This window comes from Coregonus clupeaformis, unplaced genomic scaffold, assembly GCF_020615455.1.
Source record: "Coregonus clupeaformis isolate EN_2021a unplaced genomic scaffold, ASM2061545v1 scaf1170, whole genome shotgun sequence".
In the NCBI taxonomy this organism is placed as follows: Eukaryota; Metazoa; Chordata; class Actinopteri; order Salmoniformes; family Salmonidae; genus Coregonus; species Coregonus clupeaformis.
This window is the reverse complement of record NW_025534624.1, coordinates 12501-37500: the sequence shown is the minus strand read 5'-3', so window position 1 is coordinate 37500 and position 25000 is coordinate 12501. Positions and strand designations below refer to the sequence as shown.

General features: G+C 43.0%; 1 protein-coding gene across 2 annotated transcripts in view; it reads left to right on the top strand.

Moving 5' to 3' along the window:
* The window catches only part of LOC121537567 (GRB2-related adapter protein-like), a 32333-nt gene that overhangs the window by 1041 nt on the left and 6292 nt on the right, over nt 1-25000 (top strand). Inside the window, exons 2-3 of one of the 2 annotated variants that reach the window (XM_041845168.1) lie at nt 586-683; nt 5731-5850. In XM_041845168.1, the coding sequence (XP_041701102.1) occupies nt 586-683; nt 5731-5850 (218 nt within the window). The remainder of the gene's footprint in view (nt 1-585; nt 684-5730; nt 5851-25000) is intronic. The other variant, XM_041845167.1, reaches the window with a different exon arrangement.

Here is a 25000-nt window from a genome sequence, read left to right as displayed (position 1 = left end):
GGTTAGGGTTAGGGTTAGAGTTAGGGTTAGGGTTAGAGTTAGAGTTAGGGTTAGGGTTAGAGTTAGAGTTAGTGTTAGGGTTAGAGTTAGAGTTAGGGTTAGGGTTAGAGTTAGAGTTAGGGTTAGGGTTAGAGTTAGAGTTAGAGTTAGGGTTAGGGTTAGAGTTAGGGTTAGAGTTAGAGTTAGGGTTAGGGTTAGGGTTAGGGTTAGAGTTAGGGTTAGGGTTAGAGTTAGAGTTAGTGTTAGGGTTAGGGTTAGAGTTAGAGTTAGGGTTAGAGTTAGAGTTAGGGTTAGGGTTAGGGTTAGGGTTAGAGTTAGGGTTAGGGTTAGAGTTAGAGTTAGTGTTAGGGTTAGGGTTAGAGTTAGAGTTAGGGTTAGGGTTAGAGTTAGGGTTAGGGTTAGGGTTAGAGTTAGAGTTAGGGTTAGGGTTAGGGTTAGAGTTAGAGTTAGAGTTAGAGTTAGGGTTAGGGTTAGGGTTGGATCAAAACATTCTCTATAGTTAAATGTTTATATGAAGAACATCCTTAAAGATTGTAACCGTGACCTGACCTCCAGGATCCAGCCTCTGACCTCTAACCTCTCTAGGTGACGGAGATGGATGAGGATCCTAACTGGATGATGGCAGAACTCCACGGGAAGCGAGGCTACGTCCCCGAGAACTACATTAGTCTGTTACCACACCCGTTAGTATTACAGACCTATTATATACCTACTGTACCTAACCCTGATATACCTAACCCTGATATACCTAACCCTTATATACCTACTGTACCTAACCCTGATATACCTACTGTACCTAACCCTTATATACATACTATACCTAACCCTGATATACCTACTGTACCTAACCCTGATATACCTACTATACCTAACCCTGATATACCTACTATACCTAACCCTTATATACCTACTATACCTAACCCTTATATACCTACTATACCTAACCCTGATATACCTACTATACCTAACCCAGATATACCTACTATACCTAACCCTGATATACCTACTATACCTAACCCTGATATACCTAACCCTGATATACTTACTATACCTAACCCTGATATACCTACTGTACCTAACCCTGATATACTTACTATACCTAACCCTGATATACCTACTGTACCTAACCCTTATATACATACTATACCTAACCCTGATATACTTACTATACCTAACCCTGATATACCTACTGTACCTAACCCTTATATACATACTATACCTAACCCTGATATACCTACTGTACCTAACCCTGATATACCTACTATACCTAACCCTGATATACCTACTATACCTAACCCTGATATACTTACTATACCTAACCCTGATATACCTACTGTACCTAACCCTTATATACATACTATACCTAACCCTGATATACCTACTGTACCTAACCCTGATATACCTACTATACCTAACCCTGATATACCTACTATACCTAACCCTTATATACCTACTATACCTAACCCTGATATACCTACTATACCTAACCCTGATATACCTACTATACCTAACCCTGATATACCTACTATACCTAACCCTTATATACCTACTATACCTAACCCTGATATACCTACTATACCTAACCCTGATATACCTACTATACCTAACCCTGATATACCTACTATACCTAACCCTTATATACCTACTATACCTAACCCATATATACCTACTATACCTAACCCTGATATACCTACTATACCTAACCCTGATATACCTACTATACCTAACCCTTATATACCTACTATACCTAACCCTTATATACCTACTATACCTAACCCTGATATACCTACTATACCTAACCCTGATATACCTACTATACCTAACCCTGATATACCTACTATACCTAACCCTGATATACCTACTATACCTAACCCTGATATACCTACTATACCTAACCCTGATATACCTACTATACCTAACCCTTATATACCTACTATACCTAACCCTGATATACCTAACCCTGATATACCTAACCCTGATATACCTACTATACCTAACCCTGATATACCTACTATACCTAACCCTTATATACCTACTATACCTAACCCTGATATACCTACTATACCTAACCCTGATATACCTACTATACCTAACCCTGATATACCTACTATACCTAACCCTTATATACCTACTATACCTAACCCTGATATACCTAACCCTGATATACCTACTATACCTAACCCTGATATACCTACTATACCTAACCCTGATATACCTACTATACCTAACCCTTATATACCTACTATACCTAACCCTGATATACCTACTATACCTAACCCTGATATACCTAACCCTGATATACCTACTATACCAAACCCTTATATACCTACTATACCTAACCCTGATATACCTACTATACCTAACCCTTATATACCTAACCCTGATATACCTACTATACCTAACCCTTATATACCTAACCCTTATATACCTACTATACCTAACCCTTATATACCTAACCCTTATATACCTACTATACCTAACCCTGATATACCTACTATACCTAACCCTTATATACCTAACCCTTATATACCTACTATACCTAACCCTGATATACCTACTATACCTAACCCTTATATACCTAACCCTGATATACCTGCTATACCTAACCCTTATATACCTACTATACCTAACCCTGATATACTTACTATACCTAACCCTTATATACCTACTATACCTAACCCTTATATACCTACTATACCTAACCCTGATATACCTACTATACCTAACCCTGATATACCTACTATACCTAACCCTGATATACCTACTATACCTAACCCTTATATACCTACTATACCTAACCCTGATATACCTACTATACCTAACCCTGATATATCTACTATACCTAACCCTTATATACCTACTATACCTAACCCTGATATACCTACTATACCTAACCCTGATATACCTACTATACCTAACCCTGATATACCTAACCCTGATATACCTACTATACCTAACCCTGATATACCTACTATACCTAACCCTGATATACCTACTATACCTAACCCTGATATACCTACTATACCTAACCCTGATATACCTACTATACCTAACCCCTGATATACCTACTATACCTAACCCTGATATACCTACTATACCTAACCCTGATATACCTACTATACCTAACCCTTATATACCTACTATACCTAACCCTGATATACCTACTATACCTAACCCTGATATACCTACTATACCTAACCCTGATATACCTACTATACCTAACCCTGATATACCTACTATACCTAACCCTGATATACCTACTATACCTAACCCTGATATACCTACTATACCTAACCCTGATATACCTACTATACCTAACCCTGATATACCTAACCCTGATATACCTACTATACCTAACCCTGATATACCTACTATACCTAACCCTGATATACCTAACCCTGATATACCTACTATACCTAACCCTGATATACCTACTATACCTAACCCTGATATACCTACTATACCTAACCCTGATATACCTACTGTACCTAACCCTGATATACCTACTATACCTAACCCTGATATACCTACTATACCTAACCCTGATATACCTAACCCTGATATACCTACTATACCTAACCCTGATATACCTACTATACCTAACCCTGATATATCTACTAAACCTACAGTGCCTTGCAAAAGTATTCATCCCTCTTGGCTTTTTTCCTATTTCGTTGCATTACAACCTGTAATTTAAATTGATTTTTATTTAGATTTCATGTAATGGACATACACAAAATAGACAAAATTAGTGAAGTGGAATGAAAAAAATAACTTGGGTCAAAAAATGCAAACAAATAAATAACGGAAAAGTGGTGCGTGCATATGTATTCACCCCCTTTGCTATGAAGCCCCTAAATAAGATCTGGTGCAACCAATTACCTTCAGAAGTCATATAATTAGTTAAATAAAGTCCACCTGTGTGCAATCTAAGTGTTACATGATCTGTCACATGATCTCAGTATATATACACCTGTTCTGAAAGGCCCCAGAGTCTGCAACACCACTAAGCAAGGGGCACCACCAAGCAAGCGGCACCATGAAGACCAAGGAGCTCTCCAAACAGGTCAAGGACAAAGTTGTGGAGAAGTACAGATCAGGGTTGGGTTATAAAAAAATGTCAGAAACTGAACATCCCACGGAGCACCATTAAATCCATTATTAAAAAATTGAAAGAATATGGCACCACAACAAACCTGCCAAGAGAGGGCCGCCCACCAAAACTCACGGACCAGGCAAGGAGGGCATTAATCAGAGAGGCAACAAAGAGACCAAAGATAACCCTGAAGGAGCTGCAAAGCTCCACAGCGGAGATTGGAGTATCTGTCCATAGGACCACTTTAAGCCGTACACTCCACAGAGCTGGGCTTTACGGAAGAGTGGCCAGAAAAAAGCCATTGCTTAAAGAAAAAAATAAGCAAACACCTTTGGTGTTCGCCAAAAGGCATGTGGGAGACTCCCCAAACATATGGAAGAAGGTACTCTGTTCAGATTAGAATAAAATCGAGCTTTTTGGCCATCAAGGAAAACGCTATGTCTGGCGCAAACCCAACACCTCTCATCACCCCAAGAACACCATGTTTTTCATCGGCAGGGACTGGGAAACTGGTCAGAATTGAAGGAATGATGGATGGCGCTAAATACAGGGAAATTCTTGAGGGAAACCTGTTTCAGTCTTCCAGAGATTTGAGACTGGGACGGAGGTTCACCTTCCAGCAGGACAATGACCCTAAGCATACTGCTACAGCAAAATTCTAGTGGTTTAAGGGGAAACATTTAAATGTCTTGGAATTGCCTAGTCAAAGCCCAGACCTCAATCCAATTGAGAATCTGTGGTATGACTTATAGATGGCTGTACACCAGCGGAACCCATCCAACTTGAAGGAGCTGGAGCAGTTTTGCCTTGAAGAATGAGCAACAATCCCAGTGGCTAGAAGTACCAAGCTTATAGAGACATACCCCAAGAGACTTGCAGCTGTAATTTCTGCAAAAGGTGGCTCTACAAAGTATTGACTTTGGGGGGGGGTGAATAGTTCTGCACGCTCAAGGTCTTTTTTTTGGTCTTATTTCTTGTTTGTTTCACAATAAAAAATATGTTGCATCTTCAAAGTGGTAGGCATGTTGTGTAAATCAAATGATACAAACCCCCCAAAAATCCATTTTAATTCCAGGTTGTAAGGCAACAAAATAGGAAAAATGCCAAGGGGGGTGAATACTTTCGCAAGCCACTGTATCCCTTATATACCTACTGTACCTATAACCCTCACCCGTTAGAGACAGGGAGGGACGGTGCGTGGGTATTTGGTATACATAAGGGGTGTGTGTGTGTGTGTGTGTGTGTGTGTGTGTGTGTGTGTTTGTGTGTAGGTGGTTTGTGGGCCCTGTGTCCAGGCAGCAGGCTGAGCAGAGGTTGGGCTGGGAAGAGACAGGGAGGGACGGTGCGTGGGTATTTGGTATCCATAAGGTGTGTTTGTGTGTTTGTGTGTAGGTGGTTTGTGGGCCCTGTGTCCAGGCAGCAGGCTGAGCAGCGGTTGGGCTGGGAAGAGACAGGGAGGGACGGTGCATGGGTATTTGGTATCCATAAGGTGTGTTTGTGTGTTTGTGTGTAGGTGGTTTGTGGGCCCTGTGTCCAGGCAGCAGGCTGAGCAGAGGTTGGGCTGGGAAGAGACAGGGAGGGACGGTGCATGGGTATTTGGTATCCATAAGGTGTGTTTGTGTGTTTGTGTGTAGGTGGTTTGTGGGCCCTGTGTCCAGGCAGCAGGCTGAGCAGCGGTTGCGTCGGGAAGAGAGCGGAGTGTTCCTCATTAGAGAGTCAGAGAGTTCACCAGGAGAGTTCTCCGTTTCCGTCAGGTACAACACACAAACACATCCTCTGTTGTGTAATGAAGAGGCCGACTGAACCAGATGGTTTCAGTGTGTAATTAAATTAAATTAATTGTCACACGCTCCGAATACGACAGGTGTAGACTACCGTGAAATGTTCACTGACGAGCCCTTTCCCAACAGTGCAGAGTTCAAAAGTAAGAACAATTAGCAAAAAAAGGAAAAAGGAAATAATAACACAATAAAATAACAATAATGAGGCTATATACAAGGAGTACCAGTACTGAGTCAATGAGCAGGGGTACCAGGTAGTAATGAGGCTATATACAAGGGGTACCAGTACTGAGTCAATGAGCAGGGGTACCAGGTAGTAATGAGACTATATACAAGGAGTACCAGTACTGAGTCAATGTGCAGGGGTACCAGGTAGTAATGAGGCTATATACAAGGAGTACCAGTACTGAGTCAATGAGATGGGGTACCAGGTAGTAATGAGACTATATACAAGGAGTACCAGTACTGAGTCAATGTGCAGGGGTACCAGGTAGTAATGAGACTATATACAGGGAGTACCAGTACTGAGTCAATGAGCAGGGGTACCAGGTAGTAATGAGACTATATACAAGGGGTACCAGGTAGTAATGAGACTATATACAAGGGAGTACCAGTACTGAGTCAATGTGCAGGGGTACCAGGTAGTAATGAGACTATATACAAGGAGTACCAGTACTGAGTCAATGAGCTGGGGTACCAGGTAGTAATGAGACTATATACAAGGAGTACCAGTACTGAGTCAATGTGCAGGGGTACCAGGTAGTAATGAGGCTATGTACAAGGGGTACCAGTACTGAGTCAATGAGCAGGGGTACCAGGTAGTAATGAGGCTATATACAAGGGGTACCAGTACTGAGTCAATGAGCATGGGTACCAGGTAGTAATGAGACTATATACAAGGAGTACCAGTACTGAGTCAATGTGCAGGGGTACCAGGTAGTAATGAGGCTATATACAAGGAGTACCAGTACTGAGTCAATGAGCAGGGGTACCAGGTAGTAATGAGACTATATACAAGGAGTACCAGTACTGAGTCAATGTGCAGGGGTACCAGGTAGTAATGAGACTATATACAGGGAGTACCAGTACTGAGTCAATGAGCAGGGGTACCAGGTAGTAATGAGACTATATACAAGGGGTACCAGGTAGTAATGAGACTATATACAAGGGAGTACCAGTACTGAGTCAATGTGCAGGGGTACCAGGTAGTAATGAGACTATATACAAGGAGTACCAGTACTGAGTCAATGAGCTGGGGTACCAGGTAGTAATGAGACTATATACAAGGAGTACCAGTACTGAGTCAATGTGCAGGGGTACCAGGTAGTAATGAGGCTATGTACAAGGGGTACCAGTACTGAGTCAATGAGCAGGGGTACCAGGTAGTAATGAGACTATATACAAGGAGTACCAGTACTGAGTCAATGTGCAAGGGTACCAGGTAGTAATGAGACTATATACAGGGAGTACCAGTACTGAGTCAATGAGCAGGGGTACCAGGTAGTAATGAGACTATATACAAGGGGTACCAGTACTGAGTCAATGAGCAGGGGTACCAGGTAGTAATGAGACTATATACAAGGAGTACCAGTACTGAGTCAATGTGCAGGGGTACCAGGTAGTAATGAGACTATATACAGGGAGTACCAGTACTGAGTCAATGAGCAGGGGTACCAGGTAGTAATGAGACTATATACAGGGAGTACCAGTACTGAGTCAATGAGCAGGGGTACCAGGTAGTAATGAGACTATATACAAGGGGTACCAGGTAGTAATGAGACTATATACAAGGAGTACCAGTACTGAGTCAATGAGCAGGGGTACCAGGTAGTAATGAGACTATATACAAGGAGTACCAGTACTGAGTCAATGTGCAGGGGTACCAGGTAGTAATGAGACTATATACAGGGAGTACCAGTACTGAGTCAATGAGCAGGGGTACCAGGTAGTAATGAGACTATATACAAGGGGTACCAGGTAGTAATGAGACTATATACAAGGAGTACCAGTACTGAGTCAATGTGCAGGGGTACCAGGTAGTAATGAGACGATATACAGTGAGTACCAGTACTGAGTCAATGTGCTGGGGTACCAGGTAGTAATGAGACTGTATACAAGGGGTACCAGGTAGTAATGAGACTATATACAAGGAGTACCAGTACTGAGTCAATGTGCAGGGGTACCAGGTAGTAATGAGACGATATACAGTGAGTACCAGTACTGAGTCAATGTGCTGGGGTACCAGGTAGTAATGAGACTATATACAGGGAGTACCAGTACTGAGTCAATGAGCAGGGGTACCAGGTAGTAATGAGACTATATACAGGGAGTACCAGTACTGAGTCAATGAGCTGGGGTACCAAGTAGTAATGAGACTATATACAAGGAGTACCAGTACTGAGTCAATGAGCAGGGGTACCAGGTAGTAATGAGACTATATACAAGGGATACCAGTACTGAGTCAATGAGCAGGGGTACCAGGTAGTAATGAGACTATATACAAGGAGTACCAGTACTGAGTCAATGAGCAGGGGTACCAGGTAGTAATGAGACTATATACAAGGAGTACCAGTACTGAGTCAATGAGCAGGGGTACCAGGTAGTAATGAGACTATATACAAGGAGTACCAGTACTGAGTCAATGAGCAGGGGTACCAGGTAGTAATGAGACTATATACAAGGGATACCAGTACTGAGTCAATGAGCAGGGGTACCAGGTAGTAATGAGACTATATACAAGGAGTACCAGTACTGAGTCAATGAGCAGGGGTACCAGGTAGTAATGAGACTATATACAAGGAGTACCAGTACTGAGTCAATGAGCAGGGGTACCAGGTAGTAATGAGACTATATACAAGGAGTACCAGTACTGAGTCAATGAGCAGGGGTACCAGGTAGTAATGAGACTATATACAAGGAGTACCAGTACTGAGTCAATGTGCAGGGGTACCAGGTAGTAATGAGACTATATACAAGGAGTACCAGTACTGAGTCAATGTGCAGGGGTACCAGGTAGTAATGAGACTATATACAGGGAGTACCAGTACTGAGTCAATGTGCAGGGGTACCAGGTAGTAATGAGACTATATTCAGGGAGTACCAGTACTGAGTCAATGTGCAGGGGTACCAGGTAGTAATGAGACTATATACAGGGAGTACCAGTACTGAGTCAATGTGCTGGGGTACCAGGTAGTAATGAGACTATATACAAGGGGTACCAGTACTGAGTCAATGTGCTGGGGTACCAGGTAGTAATGAGACTATATACAGGGAGTACCAGTAGTGAGTCAATGTGCTGGGGTACCAGGTAGTAATGACACTATATACAAGGGGTACCAGTACTGAGTCAATGTGCTGGGGTACCAGGTAGTAATGAGACTATATACAGGGAGTACCAGTACTGAGTCAATGTGCAGGGGTACCAGGTAGTAATGAGACTATATACAGGGAGTACCAGTACTGAGTCAATGTGCTGGGGTACCAGGTAGTAATGAGACTATATACAGGGAGTACCAGTACAGAGTCAATGTGCAGGGGTACCAGGTAGTAATGAGGCTATATACAGGGAGTACCAGTACTGAGTCAATGTGCTGGGGTACCAGGTAGTAATGAGACTATATACAGTGAGTACCAGTACTGAGTCAATGTGCTGGGGTACCAGGTAGTATGAGACTATATACAGGGAGTACCAGTACTGAGTCAATGTGCTGGGGTACCAGGTAGTAATGAGACTATATACAGGGAGTACCAGTACTGAGTCAATGAGCAGGGGTACCAGGTAGTAACGAGACTATATACAAGGAGTACCAGTACTGAGTCAATGTGCAGGGGTACCAGGTAGTAATGAGACTATATACAAGGAGTACCAGTACTGAGTCAATGTGCAGGGGTACCAGGTAGTAATGAGGCTATATACAAGGGATACCAGTACTGAGTCAATGTGCAGGGGTACCAGGTAGTAATGAGACTATATACAGGGAGTACCAGTACTGAGTCAATGTGCTGGGGTACCAGGTAGTAATGAGATGATATACAGTGAGTACCAGTACTGAGTCAATGTGCTGGGGTACCAGGTAGTAATGAGACTATATACAGGAGTACCAGTACTGAGTCAATGAGCAGGGGTACCAGGTAGTAATGAGACTATATACAGGGAGTACCAGTACTGAGTCAATGAGCTGGGGTACCAGGTAGTAATGAGACTATATACAAGGAGTACCAGTACTGAGTCAATGAGCAGGGGTACCAGGTAGTAATGAGACTATATACAAGGAGTACCAGTACTGAGTCAATGAGCAGGGGTACCAGGTAGTAATGAGACTATATACAAGGGATACCAGTACTGAGTCAATGAGCAGGGGTACCAGGTAGTAATGAGACTATATACAAGGAGTACCAGTACTGAGTCAATGAGCAGGGGTACCAGGTAGTAATGAGACTATATACAAGGGATACCAGTACTGAGTCAATGAGCAGGGGTACCAGGTAGTAATGAGACTATATACAAGGAGTACCAGTACTGAGTCAATGAGCAGGGGTACCAGGTAGTAATGAGACTATATACAAGGAGTACCAGTACTGAGTCAATGAGCAGGGGTACCAGGTAGTAATGAGACTATATACAGGGAGTACCAGTACTGAGTCAATGTGCAGGGGTACCAGGTAGTAATGAGGCTATATACAGGGAGTACCAGTACTGAGTCAATGTGCAGGGGTACCAGGTAGTAATGAGACTATATACAGGGAGTACCAGTACTGAGTCAATGTGCAGGGGTACCAGGTAGTAATGAGACTATATACAGGGAGTACCAGTACTGAGTCAATGTGCTGGGGTACCAGGTAGTAATGAGACTATATACAAGGGGTACCAGTACTGAGTCAATGTGCTGGGGTACCAGGTAGTAATGAGACTATATACAGGGAGTACCAGTAGTGAGTCAATGTGCTGGGGTACCAGGTAGTAATGACACTATATACAAGGGGTACCAGTACTGAGTCAATGTGCTGGGGTACCAGGTAGTAATGAGACTATATACAGGGAGTACCAGTACTGAGTCAATGTGCAGGGGTACCAGGTAGTAATGAGACTATATACAGGGAGTACCAGTACTGAGTCAATGTGCTGGGGTACCAGGTAGTAATGAGACTATATACAGGGAGTACCAGTACAGAGTCAATGTGCAGGGGTACCAGGTAGTAATGAGGCTATATACAGGGAGTACCAGTACTGAGTCAATGTGCTGGGGTACCAGGTAGTAATGAGACTATATACAGTGAGTACCAGTACTGAGTCAATGTGCTGGGGTACCAGGTAGTATGAGACTATATACAGGGAGTACCAGTACTGAGTCAATGTGCTGGGGTACCAGGTAGTAATGAGACTATATACAGGGAGTACCAGTACTGAGTCAATGAGCAGGGGTACCAGGTAGTAACGAGACTATATACAAGGAGTACCAGTACTGAGTCAATGTGCAGGGGTACCAGGTAGTAATGAGACTATATACAAGGAGTACCAGTACTGAGTCAATGTGCAGGGGTACCAGGTAGTAATGAGGCTATATACAAGGGATACCAGTACTGAGTCAATGTGCAGGGGTACCAGGTAGTAATGAGACTATATACAGGGAGTACCAGTACTGAGTCAATGTGCTGGGGTACCAGGTAGTAATGAGATGATATACAGTGAGTACCAGTACTGAGTCAATGTGCTGGGGTACCAGGTAGTAATGAGACTATATACAGGGAGTACCAGTACTGAGTCAATGAGCAGGGGTACCAGGTAGTAATGAGACTATATACAGGGAGTACCAGTACTGAGTCAATGAGCTGGGGTACCAGGTAGTAATGAGACTATATACAAGGAGTACCAGTACTGAGTCAATGAGCAGGGGTACCAGGTAGTAATGAGACTATATACAAGGAGTACCAGTACTGAGTCAATGAGCAGGGGTACCAGGTAGTAATGAGACTATATACAAGGGATACCAGTACTGAGTCAATGAGCAGGGGTACCAGGTAGTAATGAGACTATATACAAGGAGTACCAGTACTGAGTCAATGAGCAGGGGTACCAGGTAGTAATGAGACTATATACAAGGGATACCAGTACTGAGTCAATGAGCAGGGGTACCAGGTAGTAATGAGACTATATACAAGGAGTACCAGTACTGAGTCAATGAGCAGGGGTACCAGGTAGTAATGAGACTATATACAAGGAGTACCAGTACTGAGTCAATGAGCAGGGGTACCAGGTAGTAATGAGACTATATACAGGGAGTACCAGTACTGAGTCAATGTGCAGGGGTACCAGGTAGTAATGAGGCTATATACAGGGAGTACCAGTACTGAGTCAATGTGCTGGGGTACCAGGTAGTAATGAGACTATATACAGTGAGTACCAGTACTGAGTCAATGTGCTGGGGTACCAGGTAGTATGAGACTATATACAGGGAGTACCAGTACTGAGTCATGTGCTGGGGTACCAGGTAGTAATGAGACTATATACAGGGAGTACCAGTACTGAGTCAATGAGCAGGGGTACCAGGTAGTAATGAGACTATATACAAGGAGTACCAGTACTGAGTCAATGTGCAGGGGTACCAGGTAGTAATGAGACTATATACAGGGAGTACCAGTACTGAGTCAATGTGCAGGGGTACCAGGTAGTAATGAGACTATATACAAGGAGTACCAGTACTGAGTCAATGAGCTGGGGTACCAGGTAGTAATGAGACTATATACAAGGAGTACCAGTACTGAGTCAATGTGCAGGGGTACCAGGTAGTAATGAGGCTATGTACAAGGGGTACCAGTACTGAGTCAATGAGCAGGGGTACCAGGTAGTAATGAGACTATATACAAGGAGTACCAGTACTGAGTCAATGTGCAAGGGTACCAGGTAGTAATGAGACTATATACAGGGAGTACCAGTACTGAGTCAATGAGCAGGGGTACCAGGTAGTAATGAGACTATATACAAGGGGTACCAGTACTGAGTCAATGAGCAGGGGTACCAGGTAGTAATGAGACTATATACAAGGAGTACCAGTACTGAGTCAATGTGCAGGGGTACCAGGTAGTAATGAGTAGTACTACCAGGTAGTAATGAGACTATATACCTAACTACCTCAACTAGCCGGTGCCCCCGCACATTGACTCTGCACCGTTACCCCCCTGTATATATAGCCTCCCTACTGTCACTTTATTTTACTTCTGCTCTTTGTTTTTCTCAACACTTTTTTTTTGTTGTTGTTTTATTCTTACTTTTTTTGTTTAAAATAAACGCACTGTTGGTTAAGGGCTGTAAGTAAGCATTTCACTGTAATGTCTGCACTTGTTGTATTCGGCGCATGTGACCAATAAAATTTGATTTGATTTGATTTGATTTGAGTACCAGTACTGAGTCAATGAGCAGGGGTACCAGGTAGTAATGAGACTATATACAGGGAGTACCAGTACTGAGTCAATGAGCAGGGGTACCAGGTAGTAATGAGACTATATACAAGGGGTACCAGGTAGTAATGAGACTATATACAAGGAGTACCAGTACTGAGTCAATGAGCAGGGGTACCAGGTAGTAATGAGACTATATACAAGGAGTACCAGTACTGAGTCAATGTGCAGGGGTACCAGGTAGTAATGAGACTATATACAGGGAGTACCAGTACTGAGTCAATGAGCAGGGGTACCAGGTAGTAATGAGACTATATACAAGGGGTACCAGGTAGTAATGAGACTATATACAAGGAGTACCAGTACTGAGTCAATGTGCAGGGGTACCAGGTAGTAATGAGACGATATACAGTGAGTACCAGTACTGAGTCAATGTGCTGGGGTACCAGGTAGTAATGAGACTATATACAAGGGGTACCAGGTAGTAATGAGACTATATACAAGGAGTACCAGTACTGAGTCAATGTGCAGGGGTACCAGGTAGTAATGAGACGATATACAGTGAGTACCAGTACTGAGTCAATGTGCTGGGGTACCAGGTAGTAATGAGACTATATACAGGGAGTACCAGTACTGAGTCAATGAGCAGGGGTACCAGGTAGTAATGAGACTATATACAGGGAGTACCAGTACTGAGTCAATGAGCTGGGGTACCAAGTAGTAATGAGACTATATACAAGGAGTACCAGTACTGAGTCAATGAGCAGGGGTACCAGGTAGTAATGAGACTATATACAAGGGATACCAGTACTGAGTCAATGAGCAGGGGTACCAGGTAGTAATGAGACTATATACAAGGAGTACCAGTACTGAGTCAATGAGCAGGGGTACCAGGTAGTAATGAGACTATATACAAGGGATACCAGTACTGAGTCAATGAGCAGGGGTACCAGGTAGTAATGAGACTATATACAAGGAGTACCAGTACTGAGTTAATGAGCAGGGGTACCAGGTAGTAATGAGACTATATACAAGGGATACCAGTACTGAGTCAATGAGCAGGGGTACCAGGTAGTAATGAGACTATATACAAGGAGTACCAGTACTGAGTCAATGAGCAGGGGTACCAGGTAGTAATGAGACTATATACAAGGAGTACCAGTACTGAGTCAATGAGCAGGGGTACCAGGTAGTAATGAGACTATATACAAGGAGTACCAGTACTGAGTCAATGAGCAGGGGTACCAGGTAGTAATGAGACTATATACAAGGAGTACCAGTACTGAGTCAATGTGCAGGGGTACCAGGTAGTAATGAGACTATATACAAGGAGTACCAGTACTGAGTCAATGTGCAGGGGTACCAGGTAGTAATGAGACTATATACAGGGAGTACCAGTACTGAGTCAATGTGCAGGGGTACCAGGTAGTAATGAGACTATATTCAGGGAGTACCAGTACTGAGTCAATGTGCAGGGGTACCAGGTAGTAATGAGACTATATACAGGGAGTACCAGTACTGAGTCAATGTGCTGGGGTACCAGGTAGTAATGAGACTATATACAAGGGGTACCAGTACTGAGTCAATGTGCTGGGGTACCAGGTAGTAATGAGACTATATACAGGGAGTACCAGTAGTGAGTCAATGTGCTGGGGTACCAGGTAGTAATGAGACTATATACAAGGGGTACCAGTACTGAGTCAATGTGCTGGGGTACCAGGTAGTAATGAGACTATATACAGGGAGTACCAGTACTGAGTCAATGTGCAGGGGTACCAGGTAGTAATGAGACTATATACAGGGAGTACCAGTACTGAGTCAATGTGCTGGGGTACCAGGTAGTAATGAGACTATATACAGGGAGTACCAGTACTGAGTCAATGTGCAGGGGTACCAGGTAGTAATGAGGCTATATACAGGGAGTACCAGTACTGAGTCAATGTGCTGGGGTACCAGGTAGTAATGAGACTATATACAGTGAGTACCAGTACTGAGTCAATGTGCTGGGGTACCAGGTAGTATGAGACTATATACAGGGAGTACCAGTACTGAGTCAATGTGCTGGGGTACCAGGTAGTAATGAGACTATATACAGGGAGTACCAGTACTGAGTCAATGAGCAGGGGTACCAGGTAGTAATGAGACTATATACAAGGAGTACCAGTACTGAGTCAATGTGCAGGGGTACCAGGTAGTAATGAGACTATATACAAGGAGTACCAGTACTGAGTCAATGTGCAGGGGTACCAGGTAGTAATGAGGCTATATACAAGGGATACCAGTACTGAGTCAATGTGCAGGGGTACCAGGTAGTAATGAGACTATATACAGGGAGTACCAGTACTGAGTCAATGTGCTGGGGTACCAGGTAGTAATGAGATGATATACAGTGAGTACCAGTACTGAGTCAATGTGCTGGGGTACCAGGTAGTAATGAGACTATATACAGGGAGTACCAGTACTGAGTCAATGTGCTGGGGTACCAGGTAGTAATGAGATGATATACAGTGAGTACCAGTACTGAGTCAATGTGCTGGGGTACCAGGTAGTAATGAGACTATATACAGGGAGTACCAGTACTGAGTCAATGAGCAGGGGTACCAGGTAGTAATGAGACTATATACAGGGAGTACCAGTACTGAGTCAATGAGCAGGGGTACCAGGTAGTAATGAGACTATATACAGGGAGTACCAGTACTGAGTCAATGAGCTGGGGTACCAGGTAGTAATGAGACTATATACAAGGAGTACCAGTACTGAGTCAATGAGCAGGGGTACCAGGTAGTAATGAGACTATATACAAGGAGTACCAGTACTGAGTCAATGAGCAGGGGTACCAGGTAGTAATGAGACTATATACAAGGGATACCAGTACTGAGTCAATGAGCAGGGGTACCAGGTAGTAATGAGACTATATACAAGGAGTACCAGTACTGAGTCAATGAGCAGGGGTACCAGGTAGTAATGAGACTATATACAAGGGATACCAGTACTGAGTCAATGAGCAGGGGTACCAGGTAGTAATGAGACTATATACAAGGAGTACCAGTACTGAGTCAATGAGCAGGGGTACCAGGTAGTAATGAGACTATATACAAGGAGTACCAGTACTGAGTCAATGAGCAGGGGTACCAGGTAGTAATGAGACTATATACAGGGAGTACCAGTACTGAGTCAATGTGCAGGGGTACCAGGTAGTAATGAGGCTATATACAGGGAGTACCAGTACTGAGTCAATGTGCTGGGGTACCAGGTAGTAATGAGACTATATACAGTGAGTACCAGTACTGAGTCAATGTGCTGGGGTACCAGGTAGTATGAGACTATATACAGGGAGTACCAGTACTGAGTCATGTGCTGGGGTACCAGGTAGTAATGAGACTATATACAGGGAGTACCAGTACTGAGTCAATGAGCAGGGGTACCAGGTAGTAATGAGACTATATACAAGGAGTACCAGTACTGAGTCAATGTGCAGGGGTACCAGGTAGTAATGAGACTATATACAGGGAGTACCAGTACTGAGTCAATGTGCTGGGGTACCAGGTAGTAATGAGTCTATATACAGGGAGTACCAGTACTGAGTCAATGTGCTGGGGTACCAGGTAGTAATGAGATTATATACAGGGAGTACCAGTACTGAGTCAATGTTCTGGGGTACCAGGTAGTAATGAGACGATATACAGTGAGTACCAGTACTGAGTCAATGTGCTGGGGTACCAGGTAGTAATGAGACTATATACAGGGAGTACCAGTACTGAGTCAATGTGCTGGGGTACCAGGTAGTAATGAGACTATATACAAGGAGTACCAGTACTGAGTCAATGAGCAGGGGTACCAGGTAGTAATGAGACTATATACAAGGAGTACCAGTACTGAGTCAATGTGCAGGGGTACCAGGTAGTAATTAGACTATATACAGGGAGTACCAGTACTGAGTCAATGTGCTGGGGTACCAGGTAGTAATGAGACTATATACAAGGAGTACCAGTACTGAGTCAATGTGCTGGGGTACCAGGTAGTAATGAGAGTATATACAGGGGTACGAGGTAGTTGAGGTGATTGAGGTGATATATACATATACATTTACATTTTAGTCATTTATCAGACGCTCTTATCCAGAGCGACTTACAGTTAGTGAGTGCATACATTTTTCATACTGCCCCCCCGTGGGAATATATATATATATATACAGTGGGGGGGGGGGAAGTATTTAGTCAGCCACCAATTGTGCAAGTTCTCCCACTTAAAAAGATGAGAGAGGCCTGTAATTTCCATCATAGGTACACGTCAACTATGACAGACAAAATGAGGAAAAAAAATCCAGAAAATCACATTGTAGGATTTTTTATGAATTTATTTGCAAATTATGGTGGAAAATAAGTATTTGGTCAATAACAAAAGTTTCTCAATACTTTGTTATATACCCTTTGTTGGCAATGACACAGGTCAAACGTTTTCTGTAAGTCTTCACAAGGTTTTCACACACTGTTGCTGGTATTTTGGCCCATTCCTCCATGCAGATCTCCTCTAGAGCAGTGATGTTTTGGGGCTGTCGCTGGGCAACACGGAGTTTCAACTCCCTCCAAAGATTTTATATGGGGTTGAGATCTGGAGACTGGCTAGGCCACTCCAGGACCTTGAAATGCTTCTTACGAAGCCACTCCTTCGTTGCCCGGGCGGTGTGTTTGGGATCATTGTCATGTTGAAAGACCCAGCCAAGTTTCATCTTCAATGCCCTTGCTGATGGAAGGAGGTTTTCACTCAAAATCTCACAATACATGGCCCCATTCATTCTTTCCTTTACTCGGATCAGTCGTCCTGGTCCCTTTGCAGAAAAACAGCCCCAAAGCATGATGTTTCCACCCCCATGCTTCACAGTAGGTATGGTGTTCTTTGGATGCAACTCAGCATTCTTTGTCCTCCAAACACAACGAGTTGAGTTTTTACCAAAAAGTTCTATTTTGGTTTCATCTGACCATATGACATTCTCCCAATCCTCTTCTGGATCATCCAAATGCACTCTAGCAAACTTCAGACGGGCCTGGACATGTACTGGCTTAAGCAGGGGGACACGTCTGGCACTGCAGGATTTGAGTCCCTGGCGGCGTAGTGTGTTACTGATGGTAGGCTTTGTTACTTTGGTCCCAGCTCTCTGCAGGTCATTCACTAGGTCCCCCGTGTGGTTCTGGGATTTTTGCTCACCGTTCTTGTGATCATTTTGACCCCACGGGGTGAGATCTTGCGTGGAGCCCCAGATCGAGGGAGATTATCAGTGGTCTTGTATGTCTTCCATTTCCTAATAATTGCTCCCACAGTTTATTTCTTCAAACCAAGCTGCTTACCTATTGCAGATTCAGTCTTCCCAGCCTGGTGCAGGTCTACAATTTTGTTTCTGGTGTCCTTTGACAGCTCTTTGGTCTTGGCCATAGTGGAGTTTGGAGTGTGACTGTTTGAGATTGTGGACAGGTGTCTTTTATACTGATAACAAGTTCAAACAGGTGCCATCAATACAGGTAACGAGTGGAGGACAGAGGAGCCTCTTAAAGAAGAAGTTACAGGTCTGTGAGAGCCAGAAATCTTGCTTGTTTGTAGATGACCAAATACTTATTTTCCACCATAATTTGCAAATAAATTCATTAAAAATCCTACAATGTGATTTTCTGGATATTTTTTTCTCATTTTGTCTGTCATGGTTGACGTGTACCTCTGATGAAAATTACAGGCCTCTCTCATCTTTTTAAGTGGGAGAACTTGCACAATTGGTGGCTGACTAAATACTTTTTTCCCCCACTGTATATAGGTAGGGGTAAAGTGACTAGACAATCAGGATAGATAATAAACAGAGAGGGGTAACAGGTCCATATAGGTACTAGGTAATAAACAGAGAGGGGTAACAGGTCCATGTAGGTACTAGGTAATAAACAGAGAGGGGTAACAGGTCCATATAGGTACTAGGTAATAAACAGAGAGGGGTAACAGGTCCATATAGGTACTAGGTAATAAACAGAGAGGGGTAACAGGTCCATGTAGGTACTAGGTAATAAACAGAGAGGGGTAACAGGTCCATGTAGGTACTAGGTAATAAACAGAGAGGGGTAACAGGTCCATATAGGTACTAGGTAATAAACAGAGAGGGGTAACAGGTCCATGTAGGTACTAGGTAATAAACAGAGAGGGGTAACAGGTCCATGTAGGTACTAGGTAATAAACAGAGAGGGGTAACAGGTCCATGTAGGTACTAGGTAATAAACAGAGAGGGGTAACAGGTCCATGTAGGTACTAGGTAATAAACAGAGAGGGGTAACAGGTCCATATAGGTACTAGGTAATAAACAGAGAGGGGTAACAGGTCCATATAGGTACTAGGTAATAAACAGAGAGGGGCAACAGGTCCATGTAGGTACTAGGTAATAAACAGAGAGGGGTAACAGGTCCATATAGGTACTAGGTAATAAACAGAGAGGGGTAACAGGTCCATGTAGGTACTAGGTAATAAACAGAGAGGGGTAACAGGTCCATATAGGTACTAGGTAATAAACAGAGAGGGGTAACAGGTCCATATAGGTACTAGGTAATAAACAGAGAGGGGTAACAGGTCCATATAGGTACTAGGTAATTAACAGAGAGGGGTAACAGATCCATATAGGTACTAGGTAATAAACAGAGAGGGGTAACAGGTCCATATAGGTACTAGGTAATAAACAGAGAGGGGTAACAGGTCCATATAGGTACTAGGTAATAAACAGAGAGGGGTAACAGGTCCATGTAGGTACTAGGTAATAAACAGAGAGGGGTAACAGGTCCATATAGGTATTAGGTAATAAACAGAGAGGGGTAACAGGTCCATGTAGGTACTAGGAAATAAACAGAGAGGGGTAACAGGTCCATGTAGGTACTAGGTAATAAACAGAGAGGGGTAACAGGTCCATATAGGTACTAGGTAATAAACAGAGAGGGGTAACAGGTCCATATAGGTACTAGGTAATAAACAGAGAGGGGTAACAGGTCCATATAGGTACTAGGTAATAAACAGAGAGGGGTAACAGGTCCATATAGGTACTAGGTAATAAACAGAGAGGGGTAACAGGTCCATATAGGTACTAGGTAATAAACAGAGAGGGGTAACAGGTCCATATAGGTACTAGGTAATAAACAGAGAGGGGTAACAGGTCCATATAGGTACTAGGTAATAAACAGAGAGGGGTAACAGGTCCATATAGGTACTAGGTAATAAACAGAGAGGGGTAACAGGTCCATATAGGTACTAGATAATAAACAGAGAGGGGTAACAGGTCCATGTAGGTACTAGGTAATAAACAGAGAGGGGTAACAGGTCCATATAGGTACTAGGTAATAAACAGAGAGGGGTAACAGGTCCATGTAGGTACTAGGTAATAAACAGAGAGGGGTAACAGGTCCATATAGGTACTAGGTAATAAACAGAGAGGGGTAACAGGTCCATATAGGTACTAGGAAATAAACAGAGAGGGGTAACAGGTCCATATAGGTACTAGGTAATAAACAGAGAGGGGTAACAGGTCCATATAGGTACTAGGTAATAAACCGAGAGGGGTAACAGGTCCATATAGGTACTAGGTAATAAACAGAGAGGGGTAACAGGTCCATGTAGGTACTAGGTAATAAACAGAGAGGGGTAACAGGTCCATGTAGGTACTAGGTAATAAACAGAGAGGGGTAACAGGTCCATATAGGTACTAGGTAATAAACAGAGAGGGGTAACAGGTCCATATAGGTACTAGGTAATAAACAGAGAGGGGTAACAGGTCCATATAGGTACTAGGTAATAAACAGAGAGGGGTAACAGGTCCATGTAGGTACTAGGTAATAAACAGAGAGGGGTAACAGGTCCATATAGGTACTAGGTAATAAACAGAGAGGGGTAACAGGTCCATATAGGTACTAGGTAATAAACAGAGAGGGGTAACAGGTCCATGTAGGTACTAGGTAATAAACAGAGAGGGGTAACAGGTCCATGTAGGTACTAGGTAATAAACAGAGAGGGGTAACAGGTCCATATAGGTACTAGGTAATAAACAGAGAGGGGTAACAGGTCCATATAGGTAGTAGGTAATAAACAGAGAGGGGTAACAGGTCCATGTAGGTACTAGGTCATAAACAGAGAGGGGTAACAGGTCCATGTAGGTACTAGGTAATAAACAGAGAGGGGTAACAGGTCCATATAGGTACTAGGTAATAAACAGAGAGGGTTAACAGGTCCATATAGGTACTAGGTAATAAACAGAGAGGGGTAACAGGTCCATATAGGTACTAGGTAATAAACAGAGAGGGGTAACAGGTCCATGTAGGTACTAGGTAATAAACAGAGAGGGGTAACAGGTCCATGTAGGTACTAGGTAATAAACAGAGAGGGGTAACAGGTCCATATAGGTACTAGGTAATAAACAGAGAGGGGTAACAGGTCCATGTAGGTACTAGGTAATAAACAGAGAGGGGTAACAGGTCCATGTAGGTACTAGGTAATAAACAGAGAGGGGTAACAGGTCCATGTAGGTACTAGGTAATAAACAGAGAGGGTAACAGGTCCATGTAGGTACTAGGTAATAAACAGAGAGGGGTAACAGGTCCATATAGGTACTAGGTAATAAACAGAGAGGGGTAACAGGTCCATATAGGTACTAGGTAATAAACAGAGAGGGGTAACAGGTCCATGTAGGTACTAGGTAATAAACAGAGAGGGGTAACAGGTCCATATAGGTACTAGGTAATAAACAGAGAGGGGTAACAGGTCCATATAGGTACTAGGTAATAAACAGAGAGGGGTAACAGGTCCATGTAGGTACTAGGTAATAAACAGAGAGGGGTAACAGGTCCATATAGGTACTAGGTAATAAACAGAGAGGGGTAACAGGTCCATATAGGTACTAGGTAATAAACAGAGAGGGGTAACAGGTCCATATAGGTACTAGGTAATAAACAGAGAGGGGTTAACAGGTCCATATAGGTACTAGGTAATAAACAGAGAGGGGTAACAGGTCCATATAGGTACTAGGTAATAAACAGAGAGGGGTAACAGGTCCATATAGGTACTAGGTAATAAACAGAGAGGGGTAACAGGTCCATATAGGTACTAGGTAATAAACAGAGAGGGGTAACAGGTCCATATAGGTACTAGGTAATAAACAGAGAGGGGTAACAGGTCCATGTAGGTACTAGGTAATAAACAGAGAGGGGTAACAGGTCCATGTAGGTACTAGGTAATAAACAGAGAGGGGTAACAGGTCCATATAGGTACTAGGTAATAAACAGAGAGGGGTAACAGGTCCATATAGGTACTAGGTAATAAACAGAGAGGGGTAACAGGTCCATATAGGTACTAGGTAATAAACAGAGAGGGGTAACAGGTCCATGTAGGTACTATGTAATAAACAGAGAGGGGTAACAGGTCCATATAGGTACTAGGTAATAAACAGAGAGGGGTAACAGGTCCATATAGGTACTAGGTAATAAACAGAGAGGGGTAACAGGTCCATGTAGGTACTAGGTAATAAACAGAGAGGGGTAACAGGTCCATGTAGGTACTAGGTAATAAACAGAGAGGGGTAACAGGTCCATATAGGTACTAGGTAATAAACAGAGAGGGTTAACAGGTCCATATAGGTACTAGGTAATAAACAGAGAGGGGTAACAGGTCCATGTAGGTACTAGGTAATAAACAGAGAGGGGTAACAGGTCCATGTAGGTACTAGGTAATAAACAGAGAGGGGTAACAGGTCCATGTAGGTACTAGGTAATAAACAGAGAGGGTTAACAGGTCCATATAGGTACTAGGTAATAAACAGAGAGGGGTAACAGGTCCATATAGGTACTAGGTAATAAACAGAGAGGGGTAACAGGTCCATGTAGGTACTAGGTAATAAACAGAGAGGGGTAACAGGTCCATAGAGGTACTAGGTAATAAACAGAGAGGGGTAACAGGTCCATGTAGGTACTAGGTAATAAACAGAGAGGGGTAACAGGTCCATATAGGTACTAGGTAATAAACAGAGAGGGGTAACAGGTCCATGTAGGTACTAGGTAATAAACAGAGAGGGGTAACAGGTCCATGTAGGTACTAGGTAATAAACAGAGAGGGGTAACAGGTCCATGTAGGTACTAGGTAATAAACAGAGAGGGGTAACAGGTCCATGTAGGTACTAGGTAATAAACAGAGAGGGGTAACAGGTCCATATAGGTACTAGGTAATAAACAGAGAGGGGTAACAGGTCCATATAGGTACTAGGTAATAAACAGATAGGGGTACCAGGTCCATGTAGGTACTAGGTAATAAACAGAGAGGGGTAACAGGTCCATATAGGTACTAGGTAATAAACAGAGAGGGGTAACAGGTCCATATAGGTACTAGGTAATAAACAGAGAGGGGTAACAGGTCCATGTAGGTACTAGGTAATAAACAGAGAGGGGTAACAGGTCCATATAGGTACTAGGTAATAAACAGAGAGGGGTAACAGGTCCATATAGGTACTAGGTAATAAACAGAGAGGGGTAACAGGTCCATATAGGTACTAGGTAATAAACAGAGAGGGGTAACAGGTCCATATAGGTACTAGGTAATAAACAGAGAGGGGTAACAGGTCCATATAGGTACTAGGTAATAAACAGAGAGGGGTAACAGGTCCATATAGGTACTAGATAATAAACAGAGAGGGGTAACAGGTCCATGTAGGTACTAGGTAATAAACAGAGAGGGGTAACAGGTCCATGTAGGTACTAGGTAATAAACAGAGAGGGGTAACAGGTCCATGTAGGTACTAGGTAATAAACAGAGAGGGGTAACAGGTCCATATAGGTACTAGGTAATAAACAGAGAGGGGTAACAGGTCCATATAGGTACTAGGTAATAAACAGAGAGGGGTAACAGGTCCATATAGGTACTAGGTAATAAACAGAGAGGGGTAACAGGTCCATATAGGTACTAGGTAATAAACAGAGAGGGGTAACAGGTCCATATAGGTACTAGGTAATAAACAGAGAGGGGTAACAGGTCCATATAGGTACTAGGTAATAAACAGAGAGGGGTAACAGGTCCATGTAGGTACTAGGTAATAAACAGAGAGGGGTAACAGGTCCATGTAGGTACTAGGTAATAAACAGAGAGGGGTAACAGGTCCATATAGGTACTAGGTAATAAACAGAGAGGGGTAACAGGTCCATATAGGTACTAGGTAATAAACAGAGAGGGGTAACAGGTCCATATAGGTACTAGGTAATAAACAGAGAGGGGTAACAGGTCCATATAGGTACTAGGTAATAAACAGAGAGGGGTAACAGGTCCATATAGGTACTAGGTAATAAACAGAGAGGGGTAACAGGTCCATGTAGGTACTAGGTAATAAACAGAGAGGGGTAACAGGTCCATGTAGGTACTAGGTAATAAACAGAGAGGGGTAACAGGTCCATATAGGTACTAGGTAATAAACAGAGAGGGGTAACAGGTCCATATAGGTACTAGGTAATAAACAGAGAGGGGTAACAGGTCCATATAGGTACTAGGTAATAAACAGAGAGGGTAACAGGTCCATATAGGTACTAGGTAATAAACAGAGAGGGGTAACAGGTCCATGTAGGTACTAGGTAATAAACAGAGAGGGGTAACAGGTCCATGTAGGTACTAGGTAATAAACAGAGAGGGGTAACAGGTCCATATAGGTACTAGGTAATAAACAGAGAGGGGTAACAGGTCCATA